Source organism: Chenopodium album, chromosome 13 (genome assembly GCF_948465745.1).
Source record: "Chenopodium album chromosome 13, dcCheAlbu1.1, whole genome shotgun sequence".
In the NCBI taxonomy this organism is placed as follows: Eukaryota; Viridiplantae; Streptophyta; class Magnoliopsida; order Caryophyllales; family Amaranthaceae; genus Chenopodium; species Chenopodium album.
The window spans coordinates 48,502,887-48,528,921 of record NC_137846.1 but is presented as its reverse complement, the minus strand read 5'-3'; the positions used below and the strand labels follow the sequence as shown (position 1 = coordinate 48,528,921).

Genomic DNA, 26,035 nt, shown 5'->3' with positions numbered 1-26,035 from the left:
TTTTGGATTAAAAGGGTGCGCACTCTCTGAACTTTATTAAACAAAAAATTGCCTTCTTTGATGAATTTGCTCATTAAATTAATTGCTTGATCATTTTAGGATGTGCTTTCTTCATCTAAAAATTTACACATTATCTTTTGTTTTCTTTAAGTTTAGTTGATGCTAGAAAATAGTTAATTTAATTACGATGTACTCATTCTATTTGTATACAATCTTTTGTTCCCCCGTAGATTTTTAGTCAAATAACGTCTAAGATTGCTCGTATAAAATTGATGATCATACTTATAATACTTATACAAGGCTACATAGCCAAATGCACGATCTAAATATGACCAATTGCCTCGTCAAGTAGCACGGGTACATTCTAGTAAATTTAAATTAAGAGCTCCTCCCTCTCATTGTTCTTATCAAGTGAACTGTCTGAGCACATCTCTTCTCTGCAAAGGTATATCTTTTTCTCTCCTCAATTTCCAATAATCTGCAAATTTAAATAATCTGCTTTAAATAATCAAAGTAGTATTCTTTTTTTGACAAGATCAAAGTAGTGTTCTGAAATCATGATTAGTGGATAATAAGCAATACAAAACAACGTTTTATCTGCACATGCAACACTCGATTAGTGGGATAAGTAAAGCTACTTGAATGAGTGTAACATCATAGATTATGATTGTAGTTTGAAAAAGATAGTGAAAAGATTGTGATTATGAAATGGGGTTTTCTGGGTGCAGTTTGATTTGGTTGGTTAAAATGTAATTAATGAGCATTATAGATTTGTAGGGGACGCCTAGAAGGTGTTTGTTAAAATGCCTGAATGACTTTCTATGGGATAAAGTATAATGAACTTGGTTTAATTTTTAGTCTGCCTTTCGCTTTTATCGCGTGGGGATGGTTAGTCTTGGGTATAAGCACATGGGTTCCTTTTTCTAGAGCTATGAGTAACCTAGTTTTAACTTTCAATTATGAGAAGATTAATTAAGAACTTTATTTGAAGTTTTTGTAGAAGTGGATTTGTAGAGTAGGCATATGATAAGGGAAAGTTTATTTAGAGGCATAAGTGGTTAACTTGGAATATTACAATATCAGATGGAGTCGAGGAGAGGGTCTTGCTTGGTAACCTTCTTTCAACAAATATCTCGGTGAAGCAGTGTAATATACGCATCATCTTTGATTCCAGTTAAGCCTATTTACAAACCATTAAGAAAATTATGGAAGGGGGTTACCTAGACCAAGGCATGACTTTAGGAATAGAAGCTTTTGTAGCTATGTAGTAATATAAAGGGGTTACTATAAGACTAAATGACCATCTAGTATCAATGGTTTTTGCATGTGTTTGATGAAGAATGTGCATGTAATTCATGTCCTAGAGGATGTAACTTTTCCCTGAGACAACTGTTCAACAACATACTTTGAAATTAAATTTGTAAAAAAACTGAAAAGAATTTGGATAGAATGCTAGAATTAGGTGGTTTTATACACGGAAAAGAAAATATTCCTTTTTATATCATATATTTTGTTTGGCAGGTAATGGAACTAGGTGCAACAAACATTGATCACAATCAGCAAGACGAGTATGTATTGCTGAATCTTGACGCTGTTTGTGGTCAACTCGACATTCCTCCAAATGAGTCATACATTCTATCTGTATGTTATTTCTCGTGGACAGTTTTTACCTGTCTCAAATTTATTGTCTTGCTTCCGGATGACATTGATTTTAAGAGATATCCTCTCAGGAAAATAGTAAAAGAAAATTGGGTAAAATGCTAGTACAATGGGATAGTAAATACTTGTTCCAATTCATATTTGAAAGTGAGCTAATTTGGTGATTTCTGTGCTCTTCGGTTCATTTTTAAGGCAATAAACATGCTTATTTTGTTGTTCATTTCATATTAGCTACATCGCCTACATGTAGATTATTTCAATAAGAATTGTCCGTGTTTTGCTCTTTTCTTTACCCTTATCCTCATGATTAGTGTAGCTCATTGCCATGTCAGTTTCTAAGAGGCCTTGCCAATACTCATCTACCATACACATTAGATAGTATAAACAATGCATCAAATTTAAGTCCTCAATTTGGTTAATTTTTTCATTTATGTTCGATAGCGCTCTCTTATACAACGTATTATTCATCTCTTGAATTAAAATAATCATCACTGTAAAAAAAGCGTAAGTTTCTCCTATCAGAAATAATTTAGAGGTTATGAAACTGTTTCACAAAATATCTTCCCTTTATTTTATACAGTAATTTAATCAGAATTATGGATATCATAATTCTATCTGCAACCCATAATCCATATAAACATGATGTTTATCCTGCGGTAACATGATATTTGACATGGTAATTGGACTTTTTGCTGTTGCATTTGGGACAAGTTGGTTAGTAGTAATCACTTCTGGGACAACTATGTAATAGGTATTGATTAGTAATTCCATTTCTTCTTTGCCTTGAACCTGACAAGTATGAAATTATATTGCAGGGTTTGGATACAGCCAACCCCATCTTGACCATTGGGGACAAACTGAAGCTGGTGAGCTCATGGCCTTTTGTTAGTTGTAACATTATGGCTTCTTATTTGTCTTGTTTTATCTGAAATTTTCTAAGAATTTTCAACTTTATTATAAGAGAAGATTCTGACAGAAAGATTTCTCTGTTTAACCCAAGTTGGATAAAAGCCCTGATTCTGATTTTTAACAATTTCAGCAGGGTTTCTAGAAGTTTGACTTATTTTTGGTCTTCCAAGATTGTATCATACCTCTAATTTTTTTCGTAGATAAATCTAATTCCATGTTGTAGGAATTTATTGTTCTGTCAAGTGCAATGAATTCGAAGAACTAGTCTGAACTTTTTGAAACATGGAGGGGATTGGGGAGAGAAAGAGAGGGGGGGGGGGGGGGGGGGGGGTTAGGTTATTGTACTAGTTCTGCCAAGTGGATAAGCGTAAGTTTGTAAATGTTTCTTTGACTGATAACATGGGAAAGGGGGTGGGGGGTTAAGGTTGTTCACACTCTTCAAATATATCTGCCAACTGTCCTAAAGACAAAAGTGACTGGTGCTTATTGAAACCAAAGACTAGAAACCAAGTTGAAACAATTTTTGAATACATGTGGAGCACTGGAGTAGTGATCCGGAATGCAAACTTGTTTAGGATGTGTCGAGATCTGGGCAATTAATGTGTTTTGAAGAGGATTCAAAAAGGTTTTTAATGCTCCTGAAGCTCCTACTAAATTGGAGCATAATTGTCCCTGTGATAAGATATTGGGGCATTAGCTATTGAAAATGACAAAGTGATGGTATAAGACTGGATGCTTTTTATGTCCGAGCTCGACCTATAGCTAGACTTGTAAGGCATTACAATCTTGCTCTTTTAACGAGGAATTCTGTTCTTATACTGTCATCTTGTCTGCAGATAGGAGAATATGAAGAAACTATTGGAACACGTTTAATCTTTTCAGAGAAGGGTATGTGGTTTTTTTCTTTTCTATTAAATCTTAAAGATAGGAGTCATACTCAGAAATGTCATAACCAAATACCAGAGGAGCTATATTCCAATCAAACGGTTGAAGATACCACATATACTGATGTTATCTTTACTCCAAAGGAGAAAAGGGATGTAGATTTGTTTGTGCATTTATGAGCTAAGCTAAATTGTGTTTGTTAGGCTTGCTGATAATTTTTCAAGATAGAAGTGGCAATTAGGTTGTTTGGATAAGGATAATTTTGCTTGGGTAATGAGTCATTCAACTTGGTTCCGCGTCTATGGTCTATTGTCATTCACCATAATAAGATAGATTTATAAATGTTAAAAGTAAATATCATGCTAGTTCGGGTCAAAATCATGTAACCTATAGACTGTTACTGGTCAAGTGGTCAGAAGTATAGGCCAATTGATGTATGGAGTGAATAGCATGAGTACTTCTGGATAAGTATATAACTCAAGCAATTGTTGTCATGAAAGTAGAGGATCCATTTTTTTTGTAGGCAGTGTCTTCATATTCAATCAATTAAACATGATTTAATTCCGAATTATCACAATTCACCAGTAAATTTCTGTTGTTGGCAGAAAGGGCGCCTTTAATTCATGAAGAAACAGGATCCTCAGATGCTAACCTTTTCAAGGGAACATGTATAATCGACCCAAATCAAGGTCCGTCCAAGAAAATCAAGCCTGTAACATCGCTCCATAAAATTCTGAAATTCAGATTACTGCTAGAAGCTGATGGGCAAAATTTAGCAGACAATTCTAATAATCTTCTAGGGCAGGAAGGGAATCAGAATTGTGAGACCTAGGAAAGAACTTTTTGGCTCGTCATTAGGCAGGAGATTAACCATTCAATTAATTTGTTCTGAAAAGATACCCTGGCTTGTAAATTTTTTCCCCCTCCCTTTAGTCAGCAAGATAGGTCACAAGCAAACTGGCCTTTAACAGGCATTCAATGGTGGCATTTAACAGAGGTGCAAAATTTTATCATCTGATATATGCATTATGCATCAACTGAAACATGTATGTGCCTGTTTTAACTGCATATCAATCTGTGACATACTACTACATAATAGAGCTAGTTATTGGGTGTGGTAGTCTAATGATAATAGGGTCAGGACTAAACTTAAAAGGGCTTTTAATGGACAGGGCCTTTAATGAACAAGGCCCTTATTAAATAGGATCAAAATGTTTTTTCAATTTTAATAGACAGACAAAATAGATAATGTAAAAATAATTACATAAATAAATTTGTATTCATATAAACTTAATAATGACTTTGTTCAACATTTGTTTTAATTGATATTTTGTTGGCCTATCCATTATCGACCCACTATTGACCCACAACCCGTATTGGCCCGACTTGTTATTGACCCTATAAAATGTGACCCTCTTTGACCCACCCCGCCCCACCCCACCCAATAACCAGGTCTTCTACATAATCTCCCCTTTGCTACCATAATTTTATGCTCATGAGTATTTTTTTCATCTTGCAAAAGCATTGGTAATGTCAATTCAAGCATCGCTCTGATGTTGCATATGCTAAACTTCAGTTAACAGAACCATTTCAGAACTCTAAACCACTTATTCACAAACAAGATTTTACAAAAATAATATAAATAACAATAAATTCAGCCGAGGAATTTTACAAATAATCTCAAACTTATATGAAGCTTCAAATTTTCAGAGAGAAAGAAAACACAGTATGGTGAAGCCTCAATAGAAAGTTATCCTGAGTGAAATTCGTTCAAATCGAAGATTTTACAACACCTTATAAGACAATCAGGTCCTATATTCCAAATACAACCCCAAGACTTCCTGCCCTAGCCTTTAGAGTAATATAACACTCATAATAATTACAAAATTATAACACAGAAACAAAGCCAAGCAAGAAATCAATGATTGAAAGATCTGTTCATCCACCACTTTGTCAAATGCAGCCATGCCAGAAGCCCAGAACACTGAACAAATGGACGAGATCTTTTCATTCCAGTGACAGGTGGCAACCAGAAAAAAGCCATCAATAGAAGGATCTCTCAAATTTTGTCTTTCAGGTACTTCAAAATACCTTTAGTTCCCCGATCTAAAATCGCCCTCCTAATGCTGCAGGGAAGCACCAGCAAGTTAGAAGATAATCGTGTCATTGTTAATTAAACAAAAATCTTCCGGGGTCTAAATTGCAAGAGCTCTCACTGACAACGGGTAAAGACATGGAAATGACAATAAAAGCAAACACAGTATTTCAATTTGGAACAAAAAGCTGAAGTGTTAAGAGAATTCTCTAAAGAAGCAAAATCAATGGTACACTAATCAATGGGAGGGGAGAAGTCCTGTGAATTCTAAATGCATCAGCAAACCAGACAATATGATGAAGTTGCAATGTAAAGAAAAGGAGTTATGCAAGAAACTCAGATTATCTGTTGGAGTAATTGTTGCAAACCTGATCTAGTACCACCAAATCAATATTAAGATTGTTAACCAATACAAAAATTAAATTGTACTATTTATATTTTTCACGACCCCCCAAACTCCCCTGTTTTAGAAATTTGTTGTGCAAGGAATATCTACATTAGCTTGCTTGACACAACAAGGCTTAATATGTCTCCACTACGATGGCCAGATCCACAAATTCTTATCACGCTCAGATATGAGAATTGGATAATTTAAAGCATACCAGGGAAGCAGAGTGGATAAAACAAGGAGTATTTCAAATTCTTTGCATGTATAAAGAAGACACTGTAGGTAAACTACATTGACGCTAAGTGTGAACAGTGAAGACCTGCAGACATTGCTGAAGATTTTCTAGATTTTAAACAGACAGCCTATGCAGATAGATAACTGCTTAAATTGGACACAATTAACCACAAAGTTCTATGGGTTGAATTCAGATATTTCAGTATCCCAAATCACTCCATTATTGCTTGAATAGCACAAATTAATGGACAAAAAAATAGTTTATGCAGTCGAACTCGGTCAACCATGAAACTTACTGTGTGTCTGTGTCATAGGATGACAGCAGTTGATCTGCCAAGAACTCTTATTGAAACCAACAATAATGTTAATTCTTCAGAAAAAATTTCAACATGGTAGCAATCCAGGGAAACTTGTAGTTTTCAAGACCCTTAAGACCCAATGATTTTGCTATTTTAGTTTTGTCAGTCCAGGCACTGTAATACTGAAAGGCTTCCCCTTCAGGTGAAAGCCCAAAAGTATTTAGGTGGTGATTAAGTTGATTGGACTGAATGACATGAAACCCCTTCTTAAATCTCAACTTGCCCCTCATGTTTTCTCACATGTCATTTTCAGAAGTGTCAATGGGCTTGTTTGGTAAGGACATTTTGCCATCTGTTATGGTTTGTTCTTAATTTTTTTCATGTGGTTAAACAACCAAAAAACATGCTTGGTAATACGAAGTATATACTCAAAATTAAAAATAGTATTAATAACAATAATATATCATTATTAAAGTGTTGTCATAGTTATTAGTATATATGTTATCATCATGAATATTAATATTAATGATAATATTTCTTGTACTCCGAAGTAATGATAATTGTAGTATCATTAATAATAGGGAGTAGTATCATTACTAATCATCAATATTAAAATAAGTTGATGATATTCCATAATAAATTGATGATATCCATAATACTAAGGCCATGCCTGGGCTATATATAAATATATAATAGGGGAGGAAAAGTTAAGGGAGTAAAAGAATCTAATTTTTTGAATTAACTGGATTAGGATACAATTATAATGGGGTAATATGTTTCTCTCCTATTTTCAATTCTCGATGATCTAGGCATTACCCATATAATAATGCCAAACTTGCTCTTCTCAACTAGCCACTTTGGTCTTTACCCATGAAATTAATGCCAAACTTGCCCTTCTCAACTAGCAACTTTGGTCTTTACCCATGAAATAATGCCAAACTTGAAGAAAGGAAAATATTGTCCCTTTAATTGAACCTCTAGGAAAATTCACAACACTAAATTTCCTACTTAATTATTTAAGAATCCAAGCATGCTCTAATATTGACAGTGGTGTAGTGGTAGTAATAGTTTTTAAACCTTCCTTAGATCTCCTAGATTATGTTTTAGGCTTTTATACATTATATTTGGGAAATTAGTCCCGCACTCTTACATTCAATAAAATATAAACTAGTCCTTACGAGATTATTTTACACAATTACAACTAAAAACCAACAACTAATTTTACCAAACATCTTTGTAAACAACTAATAAACAAATGCCAATGTAAACAACTAGTCAAACCAACCATGTGAAACAACCAACAACCAACAGTTGATTGTCAAATAAGGCCTATAAGCTTTAAACTTCATTTATTAAGAGTAAGTCTCTAATTAAAAGTTTGTATGGCCTTATTTGGCAATCAGCTGTTGGTTATTGGTTGATTCACTTGGCTTGTTTAACCATTGCAATTTGAGTTAGCTATTACAAAAATGTTTGGTAAAATTAGTTGTTGGTTATTAGTTGTTTATGTGCAAAGTAATTAATTTCCAAATAGTTTTATTTCATTTTAGAGCAATTTACTAAACATACTTTTGGCTTACACTTTTGGCTATTTGACCTTGTGAAAAAGTCAAAAGTAAGCCGAAAGTCAACCAAAATGCTAATTACGGAACAAGACGTAAATTTAATGGTGTTGAGGATACCTTGATTTACAATATTATATTAACTCATCAGCAGCATGTGAAAACAAATATGCTAGTCAGAGATCAATATGCCATTTGAAAATGCATCAGACTGAAAAGCTCCATCAGATTGAAAATACACTTGAGGGTTTGTAGCTCCATCAAGATAAAACTTTCAACAAAAGAGCATGAGGATCTGAACATTACTATAAGTCTATAAGACACTAAGGTCCCTTTCAAGGCACCTACCAACTATTGAGAAACCAAAAGATGCCATGCCATGATTGGGCAAGCTGCAAGAAACAGAAGAGCCTGTTGTCTGATGTTTCTAAATCTCTAATATAGCTCAATCTAAAGCAGTGTTGATCCTTTGAGGCTCTTTCTTTACAGTGCTCGAGGGAACTCTTCCCCAAGGGAATCTTGGCTCCTCAATCAACACATCTAAATCCAAGACCAATACAATCAACTGGCAGCTATCCTATGACTTATTCACGACAATTTGAAGACAGAGGTAAGGGTATAAGACTCACAAAAGTCAAAACTGAATTTCTGGCTATGTAATTGTCGTACTTTGACCCAAAAATGGGAGTTGAAACTAGGATACTAGGAGTGTTACTTGCTTAAAGATGTCAATTGTAAACAAGCTCTTATACATTCAAAGTCTTCAAAGTTCCATAACAAACCATTTCTCACAGGTTGAAAGACTTTGGGATGGTTACTCTATGTATTCTGTCTTGGGCAAAAGGTGGTAAAATAGACTCAAGAATAAAGTAAAAAAAAAAAATCCCTACTTTCTATAAACACAAGTAAAAATTATTTCTATCTTCCTTAAGCCTGGAGAACTTCAGATGGGTAATCATGGTTGTAAAACTTCAGATCTCATAGTGAGATACATGAAAATTATTCTGACGAACTACATGAATAGACAATGGTCTTCAACTAACTGAGGTAACAATCCTTCACTGATAATATGCAAGAGCCTAAAACAATCTGGTGACCTAGGTGCCTTTTATTTAAAACATTCCTATATCACATCAATGACTATTTGATCATTTCTTTTAATATTTTAATTGGTTAAAGTGGCCTTGCCCCCAAAATCCATAAATCACATATCTTGGTAAAAATCTAGTCTAGTTTAGCAATACCAGTGACACCACAACACTTGTAAACACGAGAGAAATGTACCACCCTTAGAGTTAACCTGCAAAGTATGTGAAATGGGCAACAATGTGCCACAGTTACAGCAAGGAACAATCGATCCAAATTACAGAAAAATTAACCTGTATGATTCCTCAGCTTGCTATATGTTTGCGTAAATCAACATGATTAAAACAAAAAAAAATAGAAGCCAAAGTGTCAGATGAAGAATATGCTGCATACCTTCTCAAAGGATTTCCATCAAGTCTGAGGACTTGTAAGCTAGGTTCAAGCAATCCCTGCTCAAAAATTAAATGATAGAAGATTATATTAGAAATTATAGTAGGGTAATGCCTTTTATAATGTCAGATGTATAGGTTTTTTTTTTTGGGTAAGGAGAAATAATCATTAGTAAGGATTAAGACAAAAAACAAAGATCATAAACCAACTTGAGTCAACTAAAGGCTTATTAAAAATAAATCTTGTTGCTCAAAAGCACTCCTCTATCCCACACAGGACTCCGTAATAATATACTTTTCTATGCATTTATCCCCCTAAAAATTATTGGTTAACTAATCCCACTTTGTCCATTCACAATTAATCACTTCACCATCAAAGATTGCAGTTGGACAAAAAAGGAGGTAAAAAAAGTTGGACAACAGTACATTTATAAACTGTGCATGTATTTTCTCGAGATTTGAGACCCCCTTCCTAGGATACTATGATTCAAGCAGTCCATCTTTACATCGATTATCAATATGCTTGGCATTTTTGGACATATTATTTCAAAGAACAGGAGAGCCATTAACTATTGAACTTAATTGTGATAGATTTAGAATCCACAATCAATGGTGTACAATACAGGGAACATGACAAACAGTGTAATCCAATACTCGTACAAGGAATTTTGAAGCACCACAAATTCCAAAATTAGTCCTGTGCTTAGGGTAACCCAAATTAACCATATGATGTATAGAACTAACACCGTTTATAGAAAAACCCTCCCATAGTCATTTTTATCTCTAATCTCTATGATTCAACCCTCTTATCTTTTTCTTCCTCCCTGGCTTGTGACAGCTTAAAAATGGTCACCATAGAAATACCAGCACTTGTTAAAGTATTCTCGCTACTTTTGATTCTCAAACAAGTGTACAATATCGTAGATCCAACTCCTTTCCCCATCAAGTTTCTTTTCTCTCTAAACCATTCATCCAATTAACCAAAGATGCTTGGCCTACAAGAAGTTTTAACTTGTCTTCTTTTCATAACAAGCTCTTTTGAGCTCAGTAAATAGCAAGAAAAATCCTTTTCAAATCCCCAACCAATCTTGAGGTGTAACCTTTGACTTTGTCTTACATGAAATTCACTTTCTTTTTATTTGGGGCTTTCTTTTCAGACATCCTTCAGTCACCACAATATTATCAAAATCGATCATTTAGCCACCTTAAAATGCCGCTTTAAAAATTGCAGCAAAATGAAACAGAATAATATCTGCACATTTTCAAAATTATGCCCTTGCTGTGCAGTTCAACCCACACAATTATTCCAGCCAGAAAGCATTAAACCACCATTACCTCTAGAAGTCCAGCAATTAACGACCCATAACTTCTCATTAGATATCGTTAAAAATCATGGAAATTATAGAGCTTCAAAGTTCAAACCTAAATTAGAGGGAGAGTTTTGTATGAATGTGGGCAACTCAAAGATGTCACCAAGAGATAAGGCAGATTAAAATAAGAGAAGGAAGAATGAGAGAAAGAAGGGAGCCGATGAAAGACCAAAAGTTTGATGGTTACAAAGGAGAGAGGTTTTGAGAAGAAAATGGGTTGGATTCAAGATAGTAAGCAAGGCATGAGGCAAGAGACAAGATGATAAAATAAAGAAGGGACATACGATCAGGTCGTTCTTTTTGTTTGTTACAACATTGTACGGATATGTGAAATTTTCTTACATGATGTCACGTGGCCCCTCCCCTTGTATTTCCATTTATTTTTTCTTTTTTCCAACAACTGCCATGCAATTTTTTTTCTTCCTTGTATTTCTATTACAGTACTTTTTAAACTGTCGTGCCTTTCAGTTCCTACTTTATTAGGTTTGCACTCTCTAATTTAGACAAGCTTAAACTTATCATCTTCCATTATTTTACAAATGACAAATTTTTGTTTCGCAATGTCATATTTTTTATTTTCTGTTATCTAAAAAAATGCATTAACCCTTTTATTAAGGGTGGCATTACCCTTGTTTCAACTTTCATTGAACGCTTAATTCCACTATCTCCCCTTATCTTTCAAATCGTTATTATCTATATGTGTATATAAGATATGCTTCAAAACCTCTTTTTCAATGGAAAATAAAAATATAAGAGTAATTCCTAAAATTATATGAGAAGAAAGCAATTAATAAGTGTTTTTACAAATTTTAATAAAAATATATTGTATACTTAAATAATACTTCCTCCATTCCACAAATATTGCAACAATTACCATTTTAGGAATTTCACAAATATTGCAACATTTCCCTATTTGCACATGTTTTCTCTCGTTTTCTCTCCTCATCACATGGCTCAATATCTTTATTCCTCTCTATATCTCTCCTCTTCTTATAATCTATGTCCCCTCTCCATGTTGCGATATTAGGGGAATAGAGGAAGTAAACAAAATTAGAGAGAAAGACAGAGAGAGTGTGTGTTAAGAAAAGATCCATACTTCCCTCGTCCCAAATTAGTTGGCACGTTTCTCTTATCAATGTTGCCAATATATAACTTCAATTGTACAAAAAAAAAAAAAAAAAACAAATAGCTTATATTTTGAAAATGCACATTGAAAGGTATCTAACAAGATCTCCACATGACTATGAATATTTTCTAATCTATAGATCACAAAAGTTAGTCAAATTAGATTTTGTGAATAGCATCAAAAGTTAAAAAGTTTCAACTAATCTGGAACAGAGGAAATACATATTTTTAACGCCATCAATATCTAAGTTATATTGAACAGAAGTTAATAAACTTGGGTTTGATAATTTTGCAAAACCTTTAGGTTACCTTGGGTAATTTATCTTTTACTATCTGTCTATATAATTTCTTTATAGATCATAAATCTATCTACAAAAAAAATCATGTGACACAAGAAACTATTTCAGTTTTTATGTACACATGGTACTTTGAACTTGGGTGAGCATGAAATGAAAACAGTGAGTTGTTTTGCTGTATTAGTCATTCTAAATCCTTGATCTCCACTCAGAAATTGAGAAATGAATAATAAGAATGATTTCCTACCTGCAAAATCTATATACACCTAAATCTAGAAACACAGGGCTTTTTGACTTACAAGCTCTGGCGGCAGTGATGTTATGTTATTGTCCGAAAGGTCTAGCTCCGTCAATGATGATAAATTTTGGAATCCCTGCAGAGTAAGAAATAGTTTATTTAATCACAAGGTAAACATAATGCATTACACTGGATTCTCCAAGATATACCAAAAAGAAATTGAGACACAAAATACAAGCATACTATAAGTATGTTAAAGGTATAATTAATGTAACTTTTCAAAAATTAAAGCTCAAGCATTCATGTTCTTCATCAAGACCCTTTTATAATCTAATCAGGTATATTGCTTCATTGTGGCGACTGAAAGACAAAATGATGATAAAAAAAACTGAAATCATGCATTGGGAATTCAATTAGTAGAAAATTTAAATTCAAGCAAATTCACCAAATAAATAGAGGAAAAATGATGGAATTTTTTTTTACCATATATAGGAAGATTTCAAATGAGAAAAACTTTTTAAACTTTCCTAATTGGGAACCAGTAAGAACAGATGGTATCGAAGGGAGTACTTCTTTTTCTCTCAAGACTATTATCACCCTCCCCACTTGACAATTTATTCTCTCATCCCATATTATCCCTTTCTCTAATCCATAGGCGTCTCTCTCCCATTCTCCTCATTTTTTTTTTCACTTTTGATAGTCTTTGTCAGCATCCATCTCTCAAGTAGAAAATATGGAATTGTTCGAGAAAAAAATGGAATAGGAACATGTGTTTTTACAGTGTAATCTTTGGGAAGAAGAAATAGGAGTTAAATGGTAATTAGACATTGAGAATTTGAGAGTTCAAACAAGCAACTACAATCTTGACCTAGCAAACCAGTCATGTTAGGAGAGGTTCATGTTCAGCCGTAATATGCTTATTAAACAGGCTACTTTCTATTGATACTTCTTAGAAATTAAGATTTATTTCTGGGATATGAAACTAATAAACATGTTAAATACAGAAAGCACGTAATTGGAGGCCTTATTTTAAACTTAATGACCCATCTGGGAAATGTGATATACATAAAATCAAATTTTACATTCACCCTATTTCATTCGATATTAACATTTAACTATATAAGTGGGTTGAACAAGTTAAAGCAGGTTATCATCTTCATAGAATGTCAACCTACTTTTAAAAATTAAATAAAAACTTTACATGCCACCCATTATATTAAATTGGAGTAAAATCTTAAACCCAACCTGTATTAATGTTTTGGGTTTGCATCTAGTTGTCATGTCAAGTCAGCTTTTGCTATCTCTAATCTTGATTCCATTTATTTATTTATCTATTGCTTGCTTTATATTCAAGAACTTAGTTTGAATTCTTGGCTAGTGTATTAGTTTAGCAAGACAGGAGCAATGATGACAGTACATACTTTTTGTTATGTTGAATATATTCTTGGAAATATGTGAGAATTATTGAGTAAGATATAAGTAGTTGTTTTTAGGAATATTAAGCCATTTACTATTTTTAATTTTTTAGCACCATAATGTGGTTTAGTTCTTTGAAAAAAATTAATTCACCTTAATTTAATAAAACAAATACAAAGTAATATCAGTAGAAAGCATTTAGTTTAGTCAAGTATAATACAAAGTAACAAAAATATTAAAATGAACGAGCACATTTTTATTTTTTATTTTTTATTTTAAAAATGTGGAAGCTAACACAACACCTAGTTGTACAGATACTGCAGACCATATTTTTTAATCAATATGTTAGTCAAGAACTCAGCCTAAGATACTAGCTCACCTCTATTATTTATACATGGTATTATGTAAATATCTTTAATACACAGCTTCGAGAACTGGGAAAACACATAAAACAAAAGGTTCCCAGCAGATAATATTCCACCTCAAAAGGGGACATGTAATCACTTATAATCTACTTTATTACCTCTGGAATGGAACAGAGGGAATTTTGACTTAGGTCAAGAATCTGCAACTTCTGTAAGTTCAAAATATCGGATGGTACTTCATGCAACTGTACTCGTCTATTCAGCAAGTAATTCCATAACAGGACATATAAATCAGGTTAGATGTGAAATATAATAGAGCTTGAAAATGACATTGAAGCAGATGGAGGTGTAAATAAGTCATCATGAAATATTGAACCTGAGGTAAAGCTCCTGTAGATAAGGTAAGCTAGCAAACGCTGAACTGCCAGGTAAGGAAGCTACACAACCACTTAGGTCCAAAATTTGGAGTCCGGGAACAGCTTCAAAACCGTTCATTGGAATCTAATGAAAACGGGCAGGCAGAACTTTAGATGATAAGAGAACAAAAATTGGCATGCAAAGTAAAGCAAGGAAAGAATCCAAAATGATATGAACCATAGTTTTTACCTGTCTAAGAGGATTATTATCAAGCCTTAAGCATGTAAGATTTGGAAGTAACTTCAAAACTTCCCCCGGCCAATCCTTAATTTTGTTCTTGGATAAAAGCAATACCTGCATACAAGGGTCAGTTACAGCTAATAATCAGTTCATAATGTAGAAAAAAGCCTATTTTTGGATTAGTAATCACAGAATGTATAAGATAAGACACATACATCTACATTATCAACCATTTACAATAGGAGGGCCAGCGAAAAACAACAATCCTTCCACGGCCCCACCTCAAAAGGGCACTAAGCATACAGGCAGTGATTGACAAATTAAACCTCATGTTATTTAGAGTAAACAAGGGCATTGCAAAATGAGTGGGGTGCTCACTGTGCTGCAAAAACATACATGATTGTCCAAAGAAGTTTTATCAAGGATTTTTTATTGTTTAAACATTGAACAGGTTTAAGATAGGGAAAGGTCGAGACATGTGTTCTGGAGGATCTATAAAGCCCTTCCATCTTCTTAGTAGATCAAATAAAAATATATGGTATAGTACTTATCACACATCGTCGTGACAAGTTGAAAATTAAAGTGAGGCCTAGGTGAAGAATCTGAGCGTCATTAGTTTTAAAGGACTCCTTGTCTCTATCTATTCTACTCTTTCACCAAAGTTATTAACGAAAATTTCCTGTATCTACACAAAGCTTCCTTCGCATAATTTCTTCATTTGTATAACTACAGCTCAACAATATGATCATGTTTTACAATTCCCTTAGATTAAAAAGATGTTTTTCCCAAACTGAAGTGTGCATAGAAAGATATGCATAGTATTTCAGAGAATTAACTATAACGTCAAGTTTTCAATTCTTTAATTAAATTTTCTGATTTGTTTTCTCTTTGGTGGAGAAGATGATTCCCAGCATATGCTAAACCCTCAAATTACACATATAACTAACCTCAAGTGAGGAGCAGGCCGACAGTGCAACAGGAAGCTCTTCAATTGAGTTTCTTGAAAGATCAACTTTTGTTATTTCATTTGACGAACAGACCTCCAAAGGGACTGAAGTCAAGTCCATACCTCCAAGTGAAATTTCCTGGCAGTGGAATAGATGATGACAAAATAACTCAAAACATTGAGGAAAGTAGATGTTACACAATTTATATGCAAAAAGAAAAGAAAAAAAAAACAAGTTAAACTGAAGTAACCAGATAGTTGATAGTCATAAAATAAATCCCCTCACGCAGAACCAGAGAGTGAAGGGCTTTAGGGTGTGTGATATCAGAGCTAGGGAAGAAGAAAGATCTTTTGGCGATAAAAGCTTATCTGTGGGTAGGTCAATTCACAGTTTAAACACTTGGGCAAGTCAATAATATGCATCACGATGAATTAGAAATCATTGTACTCTAAATAGTTCATCCGCAAAGCATTCCATAGTTTCTGCTCTTTCAAGAGCTTGACAGAGCTCAATATTTCCCTTGTCAAGCAGGAATTAGGGAATTAGGCACAGTATTACCAATTTTGCTAATTCCCCAATGAGCTACAATCCGAAGTGAATGATAAGCAGGTGCAAATCGGTTTAGTGGAACATTTTCAGAATAAAATAGCAGCACAAGGTAAAGTACCCACTCCACATATTGCAAACTAGGTAATATTGGACTTTGGTTTATTTCAGAATCCCTTCCCAGGAAGAGCTACTCAATGAAAGTGATTTCATAATATATTGGTAAGCCTCTTTCCTTCAGAAGAGCGTTTTTTTTCCCTTGAATGTCCCTCAGTACACGACAAGACTCTGCAGGTTTAAAGGTTTGGACAAAGACATGCGTTATGGATAATCTCAAATCATTACTTTCCGCTTTCTTCTCGATCAAAGACACCTCACACATCTTTTAGTTCATCAGGCCTACAATCTAGTAGTTAGTCCCAAAGATAGAGTAAAACTGTGGAAGTTTATCAATAACAAACCCCTCTTGTTTCAGAGACCTCTCTCTCCATTACTAACAATTCAAGGGGGAGTTAAGACCCTAAAAACTATTTACCAAATACAAACTCTTTTTTCCCGATTAGGAGTAAAAAGACACTACGAGTATCACTTATGTCCAAAAGGAGTGAAAGAGCAATAAAGCTGAAGCCCTTGAGATATCATGAAGTAATTTTTCTACAAAATCAAGACGTGTCAAGCATTGGTCAGAAGCTGAAGACCAAAAACATGACATCAGCTAAACAAAAGCCTAGGAAAAAGAACTTGAATCCTTGGCAAATGACAAGGGGAAATTAATCCAAGTTCTACCCTCAAAAATTTGATGAAATTCTCTCTTCCAAGTGAACTATCACATTGCCAATAAACCTTTTTTAAAGTAATAACTAGGAAATAATCTCCATATTGTAATAAAGTAATGTTGACTGACCATAATCTCAAACAACTGCCCTTTAGAAAGAAATTGATGAAATAAAAAAGAAAAGAAAAAATATCCAGATATAATCTAATCCAAAAGAACAAAATTCGGTGTGCTACTGAAGATCAAATGAATACAATACTTTGTAATTGTCAAATTAAACCTAAGTACTAATTTTGAAGACAAGAAGAATAAAATGATAGGAATGTGGACTAAAGTAGGAGGTTGAACAAGATAGATGATTTGAAATTTCAAATATTAAAAGGTCTAACACTAAGAACATCAAAAAAATGCTAACAAGGCCGTAGAAATTCACTATTGTGGTATTCATCAATAAAATCTCAAGAAGGCTGTTTAGCTTCTTGAATTTACTTTTTTCTAATTTCGAAATTAGATTCCAATTTGGCATCCTCCACGCCTTTTATCTCCCATGCAGTATCTAGTACTGCAACCTTACCATCTAACTAACATCAATGGAAATATTATTAACAGGTCAACTACACTAAACACTTACTATAGTTCAACATGCACTTCAAGACTCGGTCTTCTCCTATGCAATTTTTTCTATGATCTAGCTGATGGGTGCCCTCAAGGTATTAGATGATAAGTAAGGTTCTACCATCCAAACAATAAATGGAATCTCTTTTAAAAATACATTCTCATTACATGAAAGACTTTTTCTTCTTTTCCTCTCTGTTACACACTTTTCACTTTCGGTTTTCCCAACAAAATGCAACATCCATTTGAATTAAGAGGAATATTTAGCGGTAAGATTTAAACAGATAAGTGCTTGTTTGTTTAACATTAAAAAAATAGGAAGTAAAGACCAAAAAGTGGGGAGAAGATGGAGTTGTTTGGTTGGAAAAGTGAAGGAAAGTCGCACTTCCAAGGAAATTCTACTTCCCTCTGTATAAAGTTACTTAGCTACCTAAGTATGGGGAGCTTATTAAGGGAAATAAACCTTCCGGTGATCAATCAAACAGCATTTAGCATTTTTAGGAAAAGAAACTACGTTGAGAAAACATCTTGAAAGGCAATATTACTTCCCATACTCAAAGAGCTCAATAAGAAAGAATTTACAAGATATCACGTGGACAATTCAAACCATAAATTTCTAAGTTCAAAACAGTAATATGTAAAATGAACCAGATACCTTAGAGGTCAAAGACAATCGAGCTGCCATAGCCACCATGTTATCTTTAGTTGGAGTTGATACTTCAGCCTCTGCATCAGGTACCATCATCAATTCAAAAAAGTGATACTTCTGCCGTGTTGGAGAATATTGCTACAGAAAAACTAAGGATTTTCAAACAGAAGAAACGAGGAGAGGTTGTACCTTGTGCAGAAGGGAGTCTACTCCTAAGATACTTCAATAAAGCAGTTGTAGGTCCAGATACCAGTGTACTGTCAAAAGAAAACATTGTTTTGTTCATATATTTTTCTTTGAGCACACTTAGTTAGGGACCTCTCGGTGAATGCTACATAACATTAATAAGTAAATAGTAAATCTCTAACATCAAACCTTCGAATGGTGCGCATAGGATTGCCGATAAGCACAAGCTTTCTCAAAGTTGTCATCAAGCCTGGACAACATCAATGGAGCATTTATTAGATTTATGGCACATCTACACATGCAATGACAAAATATACTGAAGGCTTTCATACAAATAACAAGAGATGTCATCCAGATTTCATATGTTCCTTAAGCAAGTGAAGAAAATAATGATGCACTCCGATTTATTGACGATCAGACCAAAGTTAAACCTATGAGATGCTAGACTGACCTAAATCTTAAACTTTGAACCTTCTCAAATAAAATGCAGGATAGTAAATTCTTTTTTTTTTTTTTTAAGATGTGGTCATTAATAGGAAAAAGAATAATATCAAACACAAACTACGCAGACTCCTACCATTGAGCATACTGATCAAAAGTGCCGTTTTCTTATCTTTATTTTATCATGCTTTAAAAATGTCCCTTAAAAGCCCTTCATCCTGCGCACAAACTATTTGCACATTCTTTTCCAATCTTAAACTCAAGTATAAGTATTGATCCGATAATGTTGAAACATTCCTTTTTTTTTTTAATCAGAAAAAATTTGTTTAGAAAGTGTAAAAGTTAGTGCAGCCAGAGAACAAGGTGTCCTCACAAAGTTCCACTTATGTATTATCCCAAATCCTTTATATCCCTCCTATCAAATAATTTAAGTTAACCCCAGCTGCCTTAGGCTTTACCCCATATTTACTCAAGCAAAAAGACATCTTCAAGAGCTGGCAATCCCTAACCTGCCTAGATAATCCAGCCTGAAGTTGCTGAGCAAAAGTTGAACCCAACCTAAATAGAACCCAGACTGCTCAAATTCAACCCAATTTGACCCAATTATCATACTTTGTACTAATATTAAATCTTACACTACTAATATTTCTAGCACAACGCCACAACCCGAACCCAACTTGAACCCAACCTAGTGACCGAATTGCCACTCCTAACTTTATCCCACAATAAGTCACATTGAACAGCGAAGCCATGACGCCATTAATAATACACCCATTTCTCTCCAGGCAAATGCACCACAAGATTGCCATCATAGCATTTCTCCATCGCAAATTCTTCTATTCTTCCTCTTGAATACCACAAGCTGAATAAGTAGCCTATTCCCTTCGAAACTTATTTTCTTTCTGCAAATTTAAATTCCTTATCCAAAACATTCATATGGTTTATACAACCGCATTTATTTAAAGTATATGATGTTTCTCAGCTTGTTCCTAGTAAGCAGCTGACAGATATACTAACAATTTATCACATTATACCCAGTGGGCCAGTGACCATTTAATATCAAGCTTTCAAGTAATCAAAGTAATAACACAATACACTGCTATGCAGAAATGAAGCTGAGAAGCCGCACCAATTTCCGCAGGCAAGCCTGACAATGAATTGTTTGACAGATCAAGAACTGAAAGACGCAATTTGCATGCTTCCACTGGATATTCGGTTAACTGCAGACATTGTGTACAAGTACAAAAGCTTCAGAAAATATTCAATATACTTCTTAGTTAAAAAGGATTAATGCCTAGCAGCATTGGTTATAATTAAATGCACACAAATAAGCGATATAGTAGAGACAGAAGTGAAGCTGGCATCTCTTAGATTCACCTCTTCATGGAAACATGAAAAAATATTCACAAACAAAATCTTGAAAACCGCAACACACCAGATGAAATGGTAGCTGCAAACAAAGCTAACAACTATACAAGAAAAAATGAACAATATATAACCCAGCACAAGTTTATACACATTATCAAGGCACTAGATAACAAAATTATAATAAATTCTCAAAACCAAGCAAGAACCTGAAATCATAATTTACAGTTCCAAGAACAGGTTACTTCATATTTTTTAAATTAATACCATCAAGACAAGACAGCTCATAGGCAGACAAACAGTGTTCGATGAAAGTGCTCCGTTTATCACGGAGTTTGTGTCGGCAAAAAATTCAAGGGAAAACTCCAAAACAAAATAAACAGACACCAATTCAAATGGTTTTTGAACCTATCATGGACCACAATTACTTTCTTTCCTATATAAGCAAAGCAAGAAAATTCTTACCCTCCTCAGTTGTTCCACTTTGACAAGACACATTTGCCATTGCATAGTTTTAACCATTAATATATTTGATATATTTATGAAAAAAAAAATTGAATTTTTGAATATATACATTTAGACAAATCCTAAACCATATTATTAATCATGACATTATTTTTATATGTTAGTAAACAAATGCGGTCAAAATGGGGCATGTGAATAGTGCACATAATCAAAGTGAAACAACTATTTAGATACGGAGGGAGCTATATTTAGGAGGAAAGAAGAGTAAAGAGTTCTGTAGAGGGAAGAGATATATAACCTAGAAAAGCCAGTAAATCTGATTAACCATTTGCAGAAGTACAAAACAGACACATGATTATCACACCAAATAAATTCAAACAGATGATCAGATAAGATATTTTTAGTAAATAAAGCATGGGTTCACCTGGTTTGATTGAAGATCAAGTATGCTCAGCTGAGAAAGCTCTCCTATCTCTGCTGGTAATGACGACAACAAATTGATCCTGGTATATGAATTTAAAATTGTGGATTAGGAGAATGATCCGGAAACAATTCACAACAACTGACAAGAAATTGTTTACTAACTAGCCAAATGAACAGTAATATGTACCCAATATAGAATTCCACAAGGGAAGAGCAACCCTTTATAGAAGTTGGAATTGATGAAATTTCTGCACCATTAACAGCACAAGTAAATCACTGATGCAAATAGCCTAATGTGAAAAAAAAAAGAGGAAGCTTAATCCAGATAGGTATACACACATGCAAATCCAAAGATACTCTAATTAATTTCTATTCTATAATTCTAGCTGCTGCAGATGTGTCAGAAAACTCACTGTTCTGATGCATGTCTAGGCGAATAAGACGTGAAAGCCTCCCAATGCTCTCTGGTATACCATTCAGGAGGTTTTTCGCTGAGTCAAGGGAATTACATTATAAATAAATAAATAAATAAATAAATAAGGGAAATTGGAATGGAAAACTATACAATCAATATACAACAAAATGCTAATTAGGGAGATAAAAATATTTACAGGCATTCAGTTCAGTAAGCTTGCCCCATGATGAAACAACAGGATCTGATAGTTCAGTGAGCTTGTTACCCTGGTAAATATTGTGGCATAATTAACATCCAGAAATATGAAAGCCCAAAATAGATTTAATTAGAAATTCCAGTTGCATTATTGTACCTCCAAATTCACTTTTACTAATTTAGTACAGCATGCTAAATTTTCCGGCAAGCCTGCAATACTGTTATTTGAAGCCTGGATAAATACAAGTGGTACCACAGTGAAAAAGCCAGAAGGATTATCTCACAAGACACATAAATGTTTATTCATTTAGTGTACACATACTGTATAATATTAGGTTCAACAGCAGAAAAGCAACAGGATCCCTACAATCTATCAAAACAAAGATAAGATAAAGCACCTGAACAAAAAAATTCTAAAAACAGTGGGATATCTGATCGCTAGAATATGAATCCATCAGTTAGAAAACCATGGAAATAATCAGAACAAATGATGAGATAAACAGGCACCATAAGAACTTGCTGCACATACAGTTTATTTCAAACGAAGCATTACCTTCAGCTCTGCTAACTCAACACATTGTCCAATAGAACTAGGGATTTCCACAAGTTGATTATTTGAACAATCAATCCTGGTACAATAGCAGAACAAAAGAAGAGGGATATTATGATTAGTCTGACTAGTAGTATTTAGTATTTAGTAATGCAAGCAAACTGCAGCAAGTACATGAAGTCCATATCTTGCTCTCTTTTTTCTTAATTCTTTTTCAGAGAAAAGTGTATATGTTGCTTCTCATAAAGATAAAAGCCAAGCAAAGCATACACAAAAGCTATTGAGAAAAAAAAAAGCCTACTTGACCAAAGAAGTTGCCGATCCAATCTCTTCAGGTATGTTAGCTAATGAATTGAATGACACATCAAGTGATTTTAGCGAGGGAAGCCTGTCAGATTCCCAAAATAAAAATAGAGAGAACAAGAAAAGAGTTAATTCACTAATAGCATAAAATCTTACTGTATCAATCAAAAAAAAGACAAAGCAATTTACCCCCCAATTGCTGCAGGAAGTTGAGTAAGCCTGTTGTGGCTTACATTTAACACAGTCAACAGAGGCAAATTTCTCAGGTCTTCTTTCAATACTTCAATGTTATTATGGGCCAAGATCAGCTTTTGTAGGTCAACAATCTGTACACACAAAAGATGCCTTTCAGGATTCCATCTATCATAACCGCTGGCGCTGGTGACTTAAGAATCACATCTCATACAATTAAATTGAAGATATCAATGAAAGGTAGGGAAAGTTGAAATAGGACTAGAGCACACCTCCCACCAATTGCCACCTTCACTAGCGCCATCAAAATTTTGATAGACCTCATTGGGTACTTCCCTGAATATAATTCAAGAAAAATTACATACAGCTTAAACATAAACTGAAAATATCCAAGATCTAAGAATTCTACAAAGCTTGAAAATAGAAATCAGCTTTTACATAATGTGTAAAATAGATGTTAAATTAGACTGCATTCTTCCACGGTAAACTTCTTGAGCCCTTGAGGTAAAGCTGGATATCACTCAATATGGAATTCTACATCTCTAGCAATCCAAATCCACACTTACAAGAAGTACTTACAGTTGCAAATACTCGCAACAAACCCAGCTTCACTACTTCACCAAAAACAGCTAATGACAAATACCATATCATCCAAAAGTATGACAAAAAAGGTGGTTCATTTATTAGTCGGTAAATTAAATAAAAAAGACACAAATCAACCAATAAAGCAATTAAGTACTCTTTTTTTAGATGAACAACGAGAATACGACATTTTTTTAATGCAATTGATTAAAATGAATGTTAAATGTTTCAATATACATGGATGATAAGACTACAAGGGAACCATGTAAATTAAAGAGAATCAAATAGTGGTCCATCAAATAAAATTGTTGAAAACCAAAATTTCCCAATAAAAAAATACAGTTGCCTCTCTTTTTTTTTTTTTTTAAAAAAAAAAAAAAAAAAAAAAAAAAGGCTTCCAAGCCTTGCCTCCAATTTACCAAATGTGCGGAATAGTCACAGCAAACTAGAACCAAATTTTTCATGATATATCTAGAAAAGTATTAAGAGTGTATGGCTTATTATATCCCCAATTAGATTACCGTCAATCTCAAAAATAATGTTGCATTTCCATGTTAGAAGCCCCAAAAAAAGCAATTTCAGTTCCTAACCAGTAAATTTATCATACTTTTGTTGCAATAATGAATTAAGAATAATCAAGGACTGTATAATAAGTCTCATCCATTTAATCCTAACTTCCTTAGCTATCTAATTTTAAGCAAGTCAATGCCTTTTAATGGATGGGTTTTTGCAATTTACTTTTCCAAATTGTAGTGTGTGAAAAATGCCAAACCTTCACCCAGGATGGTTGCTAATATCAATCCACAAATAGAATAGCTTAATACGAGTATTACCATGAGTATCAATCCAAGGAAAAATTTCCCTTATAAGAGATTTTCCTCTAAAAAATTGCCCCATTTCCTCAATTCCATGCATAAAAACAGGATACTACTTAAGCCAAAAATACATACGAAACCTTCAATTATAAAGTATGAAATCAATCCATAAATGTGGATACGTAATTACGGAGTAAGCAACGTCCATAAAGTATAATTTCATAAAAACTTCCCATCAAACATATGAGACAAAAGTACATTAACCGGCCTTGTCATTGCTATGCTCTCATCAGTCCAATACCCAACCTTAATAATCCCGAAAACAACGATGAGATCATAACTCCTCAAGGAAATTTATCCTTTCTTCTTTTAGGCGGAAAATCATTTCCAATCAATTAGATAAAACCTGATTGACCTTGTGGCTCATAAAATCGACAATCTACATGATTTATGAAATTAATTACAGATAAAAAGAGCATCATGGTCAATTATGATCTCATCATTGTTTCCCAAACAATTGAAGTTCGATAGTGGACTGATGAGAGCGGAGCAATGTCACACAACTCACACTACATTGATATAATTCATAAGACCTCAAATCTTATATACTGCTTAATCATAATTCATTGAAACACTTAACCAAAACACCCCAGATAAAAAATCACACAATTGACAACGAAAATTGGTCAAAAAAGCTGCATTTCACAAAATTGACAATACCAACCACCAATTAAATTGAAAAAAAAAAATGAACTTTATAACTTTATAGAGATTAAATCCATAAAATAAAGATGGGAAATGAATAATAAATCAAGGGTTTGTAAATTTGATAAGAAATAGAGGAAACAAATTACCTCAAAGAGCGATTTGATAAATTGAGAGACCCAGATGTTCGAGCAGCTTTGAGTGCTCGATCCATGGTATTTTTCTGAATTTTTTCAGAAATGGGTGGTTTGTTTTCAGATTATTTAATGGAGATAGTATACCACTGAATTTTTGGAAGTATGATGTTTGCAGTTTACGCATGTAGGAGAGAGAAAGTGAAAGAAAGCGAAAGTGAGTTGGGTTGCAGGTGACAAGAATCAATCAAGCCTAAAAGGATGAATTGTTGAATAACGTCGTGAATTCGTGAGTGCCTCATAGTCTGACAGACATAGAACTACTCCATTTGTTTCAAAATAAATTCTCGTTTTTTTAGGAAATAGATTCTCGTATTTGACTTTTACAGTATTCTACACTTCCTACTTTAATTTGTACGACTTGCTCAACAATACTCAGTGGCAAAATGGTATACACTTTCGTAATGTTTTACTTTAGCCGACACATTGATTTAGAATTGAACTTATTTGAATTGACTTAGCTTAGTTTTTTTTGTTAAAACACAATCTACCCGTGAAGTAAACTAATCAAGCTTTAAAAAAGCCATAATCCAACCAAAAAAAACATGTCTTTTACTCTCTTTACTCCAACAAAGCTTACTTTAATACCTCTCTTAACTTACAAATTTCCGATTCTATTCACCCTCACCATCATGTAATTCATCCATTCCACTATCAAGTTCAACCTCCAACCACTAGATTGCGACTCATAAATACCCAATAAAAAAATCACGATTTTTAATATTTAATTTGATTTTGACCCCCCGAGTTCACATATAA

The 26,035-nt window shown here is 33.8% G+C and overlaps 2 protein-coding genes across 2 annotated transcripts; one reads left to right on the top strand and one right to left on the bottom strand.

Annotated features, from left to right (window-relative positions):
- Window positions 1-285: 285 nt before the first annotated feature.
- LOC145576778 (uncharacterized) lies at window positions 286-4,374 on the top strand. The gene is made up of 5 exons (XM_081634486.1): window positions 286-445; window positions 1,522-1,641; window positions 2,475-2,525; window positions 3,405-3,456; window positions 4,059-4,374. Exons 2-5 carry the CDS (start codon window positions 1,525-1,527, stop codon window positions 4,283-4,285), a joined length of 447 nt encoding a protein of 148 aa, XP_081490612.1. The 5' UTR covers window positions 286-445; window positions 1,522-1,524; the 3' UTR covers window positions 4,286-4,374.
- A 667-nt stretch (window positions 4,375-5,041) lies between these two features.
- On the bottom strand, window positions 5,042-25,567 carry LOC145576777 (plant intracellular Ras-group-related LRR protein 6-like). Its single transcript, XM_081634485.1, has 21 exons — window positions 25,232-25,567; window positions 23,253-23,316; window positions 22,978-23,114; window positions 22,787-22,873; window positions 22,489-22,564; window positions 22,093-22,167; window positions 21,937-22,006; window positions 21,739-21,816; window positions 21,513-21,573; window positions 21,327-21,405; window positions 20,202-20,292; window positions 18,821-18,881; window positions 18,635-18,702; window positions 18,452-18,522; window positions 15,861-15,998; window positions 14,923-15,027; window positions 14,693-14,817; window positions 14,475-14,571; window positions 12,597-12,671; window positions 9,511-9,566; window positions 5,042-5,579 (listed from the first exon to the last, which is right to left on the bottom strand). The coding sequence occupies exons 1-21, from the start codon at window positions 25,294-25,296 to the stop codon at window positions 5,513-5,515; spliced, it is 1,746 nt and encodes a 581-aa protein (XP_081490611.1). The 5' UTR covers window positions 25,297-25,567; the 3' UTR covers window positions 5,042-5,512.
- Window positions 25,568-26,035: the final 468 nt, after the last annotated feature.